The sequence below is a fragment of the Psammomys obesus genome, unplaced genomic scaffold (genome assembly GCF_907164565.1).
Source record: "Psammomys obesus unplaced genomic scaffold, mPsaObe1.curated_primary_1811, whole genome shotgun sequence".
NCBI classification, from domain to species: Eukaryota; Metazoa; Chordata; class Mammalia; order Rodentia; family Muridae; genus Psammomys; species Psammomys obesus.
This window is the reverse complement of record NW_026592510.1, coordinates 24,918,392-24,929,178: the sequence shown is the minus strand read 5'-3', so window position 1 is coordinate 24,929,178 and position 10,787 is coordinate 24,918,392. Positions and strand designations below refer to the sequence as shown.

Here is a 10,787-nt window from a genome sequence, read left to right as displayed (position 1 = left end):
CTGAGTTCTGAAGGTTGTATATGATTAGTTCATTGTCTTCATATATACTAGAGGATAACAGCATTCCCCCCCCCCCCCCGTGATGGCTACCTGCTCTCATGGTGAGGCACCCTGGAAGTGGGAATGGGGTTCAAGGACAGATGACCTCTGGGACCATTGCAGGGAGGTGGGACATGGAACTGGGTGTTCCTTTTGGGTTGTCCTTTGTGTACGCTGTGTGTAGCCTGGAAGCCATTCCTCCCCCGACCTGGAAATTTCCTCAGGATCTTTCATTGTCATCCCTCCTGGCTCTCTCAAGTCTCCGCTGTACCACTCCCTTTGATCTGTTTCTGTGACTCCAAGCAAGTTCCCAGGGTGCACCACAGGCCTGACCTGCAGATGCCCAGTGATCATGGACCGCGTGAGCTGACACTGAAGCAGCAGCTTTCGTGGTGTGATGCATCGAAACAGGCTCCGAGTGTTACTCTATTCTGCTCGCTCCTTCTGCTCTCTGCGTAGCCTTCGGCCTGTTCAAAAAGCCATCCCAAATCAAGTACACCCATTTTTGTTTTTAAAAGATTTATTGAAGTGTTTGGCCTGCATATATATACACCATGTGTGTATGTGGTGCTCCCGGAGGTCAGAGGAAGTCAATGGATCCTCAGGAATTGAAATTACAGGTGGTTATGGGCTACCATGTGGGTGCTTGGAACCAAACTCAGGTCCTCTGCAAGAGTAACAAGTGCTCTGAACTGCTGGGCCACCTCTCCAGCTCTAAGTATGTCAGATTCTGACAGTCCAAATAAAGTGTTCCAATAGCTGTGTCCAGAAGTTTGGGATGGCTCATCTCAAGTAACAACTTTTTTTTTTTTTTTTTTTTTTTTGGTGGGAGGGGCAGGTGCTGGGGATTGAACCTGGTGCTTCGCTTTACCAGCCAAGTGGTCTACCACTGAGCTGTAGCCCCAGCCCCTTTACCTTTCCATTTTTAAAGGGTTAATTTATATGTATGTCTGTGTGTGCACATGTGTGAAGGTACTAAGAGAGGCCAGGAGTGGGTATCGGATCCCTCGGAGGTGGAATTCAGTTGTTTTTGTGCTGGGCTCTGAATTCTGGTCCTCTGATAGAGCGGTAAGCGGAGCCACCTCTCCAGCTCCTCTTTTAGCTCTTGGTTGGCTATCACTAAGTCACCCAGGCAGACCTTGACCTCACTAGGTAGCCCAGGTAGGCCTCGAGCTTGTGTATCCTTCTGCTTCAGACTCTCCAGGCACTGAGATTACCTGCTTGTGCCATGAGGCCTGACATCCAGAACCTCTTTTTAATTTTCCTTTAAGCAACTTTCTGAGTGAGGAGAGGATAGACACTGCGAGAGCCAGATCAAGTGCTCTTAGCCGTCCAGAATATCCTTTGCCATTGTTCTCAGTGACTACTCTCCACTCCAGCACCGTGGTTCTAAAGAAAACCGCCAATCACTCCAGGTCACAGACAAGACCATCTGACCAAGCAGAGACAATCACCGCATCTCTTTAACCTCTGGCCAAGATATTTGGTCCACGATGGACACACCACTCCTGGCGGACCAACCAGAGCCCTCTCTGTTACTCTGGTTTTTTTTTTTTTTTTTTTAATCATCTGTGTCCTTCCTGTCCAGATACCTTCAGATGTGACATCCTGGGGCTAGTAGCAGCAAGGTCCTTGACCTCCAAAGGCAAGAAAAAGAAGCTTGAGAGGCAAAGAGACTCGAAGGAAAGGAGAGTAAGGAGAGAAGGAGGAAATAGATGCTCTGACTTCTAGGCCTGTGGTTGTTATCTTCTGCACTTTTGTTATATCTGTCCTTAGTCTTTCTCTTCTTTCCTGCTGGCTAGACTTGGCTTCTCTTACCATGGGGACCACATGGTAGAGTTTTGCTTCTTATCATTCTGGAGACTGAGGCAGGAGGAGTGCTGAAAGTTGGATATCTACCTAGACTATGATAGTGAGTTCTAGGCTAGCCTGAGCTACAGACTGAGACCCTGTCTCAAAGACTAAACCAAACCCAAACTAACTCCAACATCCCCGGTTGACCCAGAAAGAGCAGCTGTGAGCATCAGTGGCTTTGTGAATGCAGTCTTTATTCCCTACCCAGAACAGGGCTTTGTGGAGCTCCTAGGATGGGGATGTCCTGTGAGCATTCAGGTCTGTTTTGGGGGTTGGGAATGCCTGGCTAGCCCCTGAAGGAGGCCCAGCACTCATGCAGCAGGAGCCAGACCAATCCTGTTATTTTCCCGATCAAACACGGTGAAATACAGCCTCAGGAAAACATCCCCCAGCACCCACATCTCAGGATCCGACGGGTCTTCTAGGCCATCCTCAAAGTTGCTACAGCACTTGTGTGGATGATCCTGGAAAAGAGTGGTGATACAGGAGCTCAGTGGGCAGCTGCTCAGCCTCTTCTTCTTCTTCCCCTTCCCCCAACCGTGCTTCAGCCACTCCCTCTGCAGAGCAGGCTTTTCCTCCTCCCCTCTGGGCAGCTTCAGTCACTGCATCCTGGGCTGGCACACTGTCCTCCATGCCCCTTGTCTGCAGATCCACCTATCCTGGCTGCCTCTGCGTAGTCCCCCAGGTCCTATTTACATGAGGCCTCATCTTTCCTCTGCAATCTGGGAAACGCTCTGCTGATCCCTCAAAATTTATGGGAGGAGAAAGGAATGCCACACTGGCTTTTGCTGTTGTGTGGGCAGGCAGTGCTTGCCCGGGTGTGGGGGTGGGTGAGGTGTGTGGTGGGTGGCGGTGAGGAAAACAGCAGCAGAACCTGTAACGGCACATCCTCACCACCAGGGTGCGCCCTCCTCTTCCACCGAAGCCCAACCTTGATAATTCCTGCTATTTCCAGGGTTTGAAGAACAGCCCCACTGCAGGGCTCTCACCTTTCTGATGTAGGCACTGGCTGGCACAGGGTAGGCGATGCCATCGATGGTGAAGACAATATCCGGTAGGGTGTTGATGGCGTCACACTTGAGGACGTACTGTAAAGATGGGGAGGCTGGAGGTTAGTCCAGCTCCTACTGCAGTAGCGCGTGGATAACCCAGAGCGGGCCTCCCACATAATCTTTACCTCGCCATCACCAGAGGCCTTGGCTCCGATGAGATTCTGGATGTTAAGGATCGACTTTAGGGGGCCAGTCAGCAAGGAGGTACCGGTGTCCATAATACCTTGGCAGCCTCCAACACAGGCGATGACCTCCCCGCTCATGGAGATGCTGAGAGGCAGGGGCCAAAGAGGACACCAGGATTACTATACAGGACCATGCTCCCATTCCCAGACTTCAGACCTTCGGGTCTCCACATCCACCCTCCTGCACGGTCACTTTACCTTTTTCTGTTTTTTTTTTGTGTTTTTTGTTTGTTTGTTTGTTTGTTTATTTAGAGTAAAGGTTCTGACCATGTTTTCTGAGCTGGTCTCCAATGTCTGAGCTCAAATGACCCCTCTGCTTCGGATTCCCCAGGAGCTGGGACTATGTCTGGGTGCCACCCTATCTGCTGTCTTTTTAGGTACCTGGTCTGTTTTATTTGTTTCTTTGTTTTGAGACAAGGTCTTATGTAGCCTAGGTTGGCCTCAAACTCATTTATTTTCTTCCTTCCTTCCTTCCTTCCTTCCTTTCTTTTTTTGAAGATTTATTTATTTTTTATTATTTATACAGTGTTTCTCCTGCATGTGGACTTGCATGCCAGAGGAGGGCACCAGATCTCACTATAGATGGCTGTGAGCCACCATGTGGTTGCTGGGAATTGAACTCAGGACCTTTGGAAGAACAACCAATGCTCTTAACCTCTCCGCCATCTCTCCAGCCCTCACACTCATTTGCTAGTCAAGGATGACTTTATACTTCTGACCCTCCTGCCTTGTGCCCCATCACACCTGGCTTATTTGATGCTGGAGCTCAAGCCCAGGGTTTCCCACAGGCAAGCCAGCAGCCTCCCGACTGAGCCATCTCGCCAGCACCATCCTTTTGGTAATTAGGTGCGCCGATCTGCTTCTCACCTCAGGGCTGTTTGCACATGCCCCCTTCGTCTGGCTGGTTTCTCATCTCCCAAGTTCCAGCCTAATTGTCACCTTTTCCAGCTGCAGGTTCAATTCAGTCCCTCTCTTGGTTCCTTCCATTTTCCCCCTATTCATTTCTAGCAAGGGGTGAGGTGGCAATTCGCTGCTTGCAGGACGCCCTGGTTCATGCACACACACACTACTGGATGGCACCGTTACTGGGTGCCTCACACGGTGATGCTCAGCGTATGCACATCTGAGAGAATAAATGAATGAAAGGAGCAACAAGGAACGCTTGTGCCCGACCAGCTCCACAGCTCCGGAATGAAGGTAGGTCCCTGTGTGCGCCACATGCTCCACGGCGGGGACACAAGCAGCCATTTGCTACACAAGAGGCCACCTCTCCAGCCGACTGCCGCTGTGTCAACGCACCAGGCAGCACCCCAGGAAGCCCAAGGCAGATGGCCAGACTGCTGATGTCCCGGAAGGCTGCTTGAGCTGCTTGAGCTTCCGTCTGGCGAATGTGCAGAGTCTGCTCAGTTTTCGTCCCCGTGTGCTCAGGTGTTTCAGTTCCCAGGTGGCCGGGTCTCTAGTTCATGCTCCTGGCCTGCTGTGTGGCTGTATTTGTTGCTTTCAGGTCTGAGGATGGAGACTTATCTCTGCTCCTGTCTATTCTCTGGTGTGATACTCTTCACTGTGGGCCCAGGACTTTCTCTGCTTTGGACAGGAAGCTCTAAGTCCTGGGCAAACCAGGATGGAGGTTGCTCACTGTGACTGTTCAGTCCGATAGGACACCCTCCACCCCCATCTCTTCTTCGGGTTTTCAGACCATGTATCCCACCCATTCCACTCTGCATGGGCCTCTTCCAGAGACTCCCACCCATCCAGGTCTGTAGATGCCCTGCCCTTCCCTTAGCATTCTATACCCAGGCCTGAGGCCTGACCACCTTCTCTGGCTGTGATTCTGCTGAGGAGACCTGAGCCGTTATACACATGGCTTCGAGGGGGTATGTCTACGGTGCCGCAGACTGGATGTCTGTGTGTGTATGTGTGTCTCCGTGGTTGTGCATGTCTCGTGCAGGCTTCTATTTTTGTGTGACTGTCTTATGACTCCATGTGTCAGTGACCTTGTGTGTGGTTGTATGTACAGGTGCCGTCATGCACGGGCATGGGTCGGTGTTACTTCATGTGTGTGTTCGTGTGTGTGCACGTGTTGGAGGCAGCATCCAGGGGCAGGAATCAGCCAGGCGCTTACCTGTCCACAGATAACTGCCAGTAGCTAGGATTGGACACCGGCACCCAGTGAAGGTCTCCGTGGTAGTAGGAGGGGTCTACTCCGCCCAACATCAGCACGCTGCCTTTCTCATCCTTGCTGGAGGGGAGAGGGTGGAAGGGCTGACTGCTCGGTGGAGGTCGGTGGGCCAGGCCCCTTAGACCTGGCAGTATGCCTGACCCTGCCAGCGCCGCTAGTGTGCCCATCCGCACCCACACAGCCCTGCACAGCGGCCATCCTTAGGAATTAAGACAAGGAGGCCCTTGTACCTGCTCCAGGCCAGTTACACAGCTCATGAGTGGCAAAGCTGAGATCCAGATGTGGATAATGGGTATAGAGCTGGGCTCTGGACACCCCACCATTCTGTGGAACATTTGGACCCCTCCGGAAACTAGAGCAACTTTATGGTTGAAAGACACTGCATCCAGAGGGGTGTGACTTCTGCCTATCTGGATTGTCACTTTCCAGAACACTGAGGCCTTGGGTAGCCAAGCGTGTGCTTTCTAGCTCAAACAGGTCTAGCTTCATCTCAGGGAGCCCCACCCCCACTTTTAAGGCCTATTGGTTCTACCCGCCTGATACACTGCTGTCACAGACACAGTCACTACCTGAGGTCTGATTTCCCTTTGTTTATACCTTCTTGTCTTCTGCCCGCCCCCTTTTCTGTATCCTCACACAAGCTGTGTACAGAGCGGTACTCAGTGCTTAGCACGTACTTAATAAGAAGTAGTTGAATGAATGGATCATTGTGGTGCGGATTCAAGTGTTCCCAAGGGCCAGAGAGAGACTGGACCACTTGCATTAAGCTAGAACTGCTTGGCTCATGCTAGAGAGCTGGGATTCATGGAACTCAGGTTCTCGGAGAGCCCGCAGCCATAGACATGGCTGCCCCCTCCCCCCACATGCGGGATCAAATCCCACATTTGGCAGGGAAGAGGCAGTGTCAACAGGACCTGTCACCGTGCTTGGCTTTCTCCCTTGTCCTCCAGATCAGTCTACCAGGAACTTCAGTGTAGCTGAAGAGCTGATGGACTGGTCACCATCATGGGGAAGAATCCTGAGGGCTGAGCTTGGGTCCCGCTTCTCTAGATGGGGCACTAGAGTTTGCCATCCTGGGCAAAGCCCTTCCCAGAGCCTTAGCTCATCTCTGACTGAAGAGATGAGACTAAAGGAGTCAGTGGAGGGTCTGACTGTCAGTACTGGAGGCTGTGGACACTGGGAGACATTCATCTCTACTGAATAGCTCAATGCCACTGCTGCAGTATGAAAGCAGCCACAGGCAAAACAGAAACAAATGATCCCGTGAAGCCTTATTTACAGAAGCAGAGGATGGGCCAGATTTGGTGTCCATGGCAGGCAGATGCCTGGATGAGACTATGTCTAAGGACCCTTCAGGGTCAGAAGGTCAACAATTTTTAATGCAACTGACAGCCTAGAAAAAGGCTGATGTGGCACAGGCTCACCTGCTCAAGTAGAAGGCAAAGAGATTCTGGGGGATGAGGCCTTGCATCCACAGGTTGTCAAAGACAGGTGTGACTCCCTGAAGGCCAAGGTCGGGGTAGCCCAGCCCCAGGATACCATCAAAGACTGCATATTCCATGAAAGTGCCCGGTTCCTCCAGGCTCAGGCCAAATGCCTGGGCCACAACCGTGAGGTCCCCGATCTGTGGGAGAAGAGGGCATTCTCACATAAGGCTCTGAAACTAGGCACTGGCTCTCTCTGTTCACTCACCTGTGGGGTGAAGCCCTAGCAATGCCCTCTTACTGAGAAAACTAATGGAGTCATTTGGAAGGACGTGCTCAGCCTATTGTCTGGAACAAGGTAGAGTGTGCAAGTAGTTTATTTTTACACAGCTCTTTCTGCTCCTGGCAGAACCAACTTGTGCTCCCCTTTGGAGAAGAAACTGCAAATCTGAACCTTGGCTACCTGTGGCTAGAAGGCCTCATGGGGTGGGGCCTCCACAAGGTGGGTAGGCAGCTAGAGCAGAAAGGCACTCCCAGCTAACCCTGCCATCAGTGTTCACACCCAGAACCAGGCCCTGTGGCAGCCTCCGGCTCCCAGGTTACCTTGACAGTGTCATAGGCGAGAAATCCTGACATCTCTCCTGAGCCATAGGCGATATTCACAGGTCGGCCTGAGACCAGGAAAGTGGAGGACCGCAGAGGGTTGAAGGTCTTGTGGTGAGCTGCAGGACACAGGCAGGAGGTGACCCTCAGGTGTGCTTATGAAGGGCAGGGCAGGGCAGGGCAGGGCAGGGCAGGCAGGGCAGGGCAGGGCGCTCACCGCAGGCTGGGCTGGAACAATAGATGGATGGTACCCACAGGTCCGAAGAACCAGTATCCAAGACGACCTTGAACTCCTGAGGGGGCGTGCCGATGCTGATGATACCAATGTAGACCAGCTGCAGGAGAGAAGGGCTGTGGCTAGGGCCAGCCTGGCTGCCCTGTCTCTCACCTGGATTCTGGGGTGCCCGCCTTCACAGTGCTGTCCACACTGCCAAGCCTCTGTTCAAACCAGGGCTTCCTTTTAGGAACACTCCATCCTCTCCCAAAGGTCTTAAATTCTTCCACCTGTCAGGGTTCAGCCTGAGTGCCTCTTCCAGGCTGCCCTCCTGCCTCACTCCGGGCCTCTGTGCTCTTTGCCTTCTACAAAGTCAGAACAATTACTCTCAAGGCCACTCAGTCTGTCCTCTCATTGGGCATTTGTTTACAGCCCCCTGCCTTTTCCTCCCTCCATTCCTCTCCCTTTCTTTCTTTTTGGGAGGTCTCACTATGTAGCTCAGGCTGGCCTCAAACTCATGGTTCTCCTGCCTCAGTCTTCTGACTTCTGGGATTCCAGATGACATTCGTTCTCTGTCTGCTTCTTTGGCTAGGCTGTAAGACACTAGGCTTAGTCAGGTGTGGTGGCACTCATCTTTAATTCCAGCACTCAGGAGGCAGAGGCAGGTGGAACTCTGTGCGCTGGAGGCCAGACTGGTCTGCATAGTAACTTCTAGGCCAGCTGGAGTTATACAGTGAGAACCGTCTTAAAAACCCAAAGAAAGAAAGAAAGAAAGAAAGAAAGAAAGAAAGAAAGAAAGAAAGAAAGAAAGAAAGAAAGAAAAAAAGAAAAAAAGAAAGAAAGAAAGAAACCAGGTTCTGCTCTTCAGACACGACATCTTGTGGGTTGGCTCAGCATCTAGCCCCTCTCAGAGCCCACTAACTGCTCATTGGTTGGAATCTGAGTCTGCAGGGTTGGGGACTCCTGAGATACCAAGCGTGAGTTGCAATTGGATTTGTTGGCGTTGCATTAGACACAGCTCACCCTTACTCGGAGCCCGGGTGAAAAAGTACAAAAGTCCAGCATGTTCACAGCATAGAACAGGATGTCTGTGCGGTCCTACCTGGTCATTGTTTCGGTCCAACCAGCCACCACAGGGACTCCTGTCGTTCCTCATCCATTAATTTTTTTTCTTTCATGTATATGTGTATGTGTGATGCAAATAGAGGCCAGAGGAGGGCTCGGGGCATCCTGCTCTCTCACTCTCCATCTTAGTCTTTTGAGATAGGATTTCTCCCCGAACATGGAGCTAGGCTGGCATGCTACAAGCCCCAGCTACTCTCCTGTTTCCGCTCCCACAGTGCTAAAGTCAGAGGTGTGTGTGGCTCCATTTAGTTTGTATCTTACATGGATGTTAGGGATTTGAACTGCGGACCTCACACTTGAGCAGCAGGTGTTCTCAACTGCTGGGCCATCCCAGTCCCTGCTCCCTACCCCTTCTGGCTTTAGGAACTCCAACCCTAATTCAGTCTTCTCCAGAGGGGCCACAGTGCCTGGCAGAAGCTCCAGGGGGCGTTCAGGAGCCCCAGCTCCTGCTACACTTACATCTAGGTAGTTCCTCATGGGCTCATAGGTTACTGCTGGGTTCCCTCGCCGCTCCAGAAGCACACGGGCACGGCTTTGAGGGTACTTCTCCAGGTAATCCTTCAGCATGTGGCTCTCCCGCAGATTTTCTCGCATGGACTTAATCTTCATCAGAGGGATTCTTTAAAGGAGCATTGGGAAGGAAAGTAAGTGAGAGACAGCTGCCACAGGCTGCCAAGAGGCAACACCTTACATTGCAGCTGCATAGTGGTTTTTTCCGAAGAAGGCTGTTATTGGAAAAGGCACAGAACATAACGGGAAGACCATGACTGAGTGCCTGGTTTCCAGTCCAGGTTTTGGTATTTGCTCTGGAGCAAGCCACAAGACCCTTCCGAAACCTTTCTGAAAGGAAGATGGGGAGATAACACCCCTAGAGTTGAATGCTGGGGGTGGGAATGATGGAAGGGGAATGAATACCTGCCATCCATTAGATCCTGACAGTGACAGCCATGGCTGTCACTCTGCCCAGTGCACTGTCTTCCCCGAAGCAGCCTGGGAGGAAGGAGCAGGGCATTCTACCCCCAGCCTCCTTACCTTGTGACTCAGCTTTGGTCACCATGCTGGTTACCAACAAAGCTAGGCCTAGCAGGTAGCCTCCTTGGTTTTCATTTCTTTTCTTTTTGAGACAGGGTCTTATGTATTCTAGGCTGGCATCAGACTTGAGATATAACTGAGGATGACCTGATCATCCTCTCCCCACCTCCCAAAAGCTAAGATTACAGGCACGTGTCACTGCGAGCAGGTGGAAAAAGCCCTCTAAACCCACCTTGTTTCAATCAGAAATGAGGGAGGAGAGAAAAATGGAAAATTTGAGAGAGCTAAAGCGGGGGAATGATGAGTTAGGGAAATGATGAGGCCTGAGCCCAGAGAGAGAGAAATAGAGGTCGGTGGACACAGAGACTCTCAGAGAGGTGGGAAGATATAGATCTATAGAGACAGACAGATAGACAGACAGACATCCTGAGAGAGATCTAAAAGGCAGTGCAGAAGAAATACCCCTTCAGCTGCCCAAGCTGTGCAGCGAAAGATTCTGGGAGTGACATCCACACAGCTCACTATATGACTTGTGCCCTTGGAGGTGGGTGGCCCTGGACACTTGGCCCCAAGAATTCTAGGCCCTTCCTGCAGTCCTGGCAAACTATCGCTGATGAACGGACACCTGAACTTTATGAAAGCCAGGGAGGATTTCATTTCCTTCTTCACCCTGGGATGGGCAGGGCAAAAAGAGGGTCAGGCAGTTTTACAAGGGTGAGAAGGAACCCAGGCAGACAGCCGCTAGCACTCATTTTTACTTACGTGACTGAGCATTCTGAGAGGGCCACAAGACCAAGAACCCAGAGCCACTTCATGATTTCTTCTGAGGCTGAAGGTGCTAGGGAGAAGAGTTCTGGGCCTGAAGCTGTGCGGGGAACTGCTTATTAAGTATGGCCTGCTCTAATCAGCCCATGGAGGGCCACCGAGGGGCCCGATAAGCAATACAAACTTCCCCGATAACATCTTTACACAGTCAGGGCAGGAGGGGCCTAGAAATTCTCAGAATCTGGGGAGTTTTAGTGGCTGGGAATGTAACACCAAATCTACCCGACTTCACAGAGTAGGGAGACCTTGCTATCT

At 51.6% G+C, this 10,787-nt stretch overlaps 1 protein-coding gene across 1 annotated transcript; it reads right to left on the bottom strand.

The window, feature by feature from the left end:
- Positions 1-2,155: 2,155 nt before the first annotated feature.
- LOC129681895 (pepsin A-5) lies at positions 2,156-10,522 on the bottom strand. The gene is made up of 9 exons (XM_055614124.1): positions 10,470-10,522; positions 9,135-9,294; positions 7,554-7,671; positions 7,337-7,455; positions 6,734-6,933; positions 5,253-5,369; positions 3,071-3,215; positions 2,883-2,981; positions 2,156-2,357 (listed from the first exon to the last, which is right to left on the bottom strand). Exons 1-9 carry the CDS (start codon positions 10,520-10,522, stop codon positions 2,205-2,207), a joined length of 1,164 nt encoding a protein of 387 aa, XP_055470099.1. The 3' UTR covers positions 2,156-2,204.
- Positions 10,523-10,787: the final 265 nt, after the last annotated feature.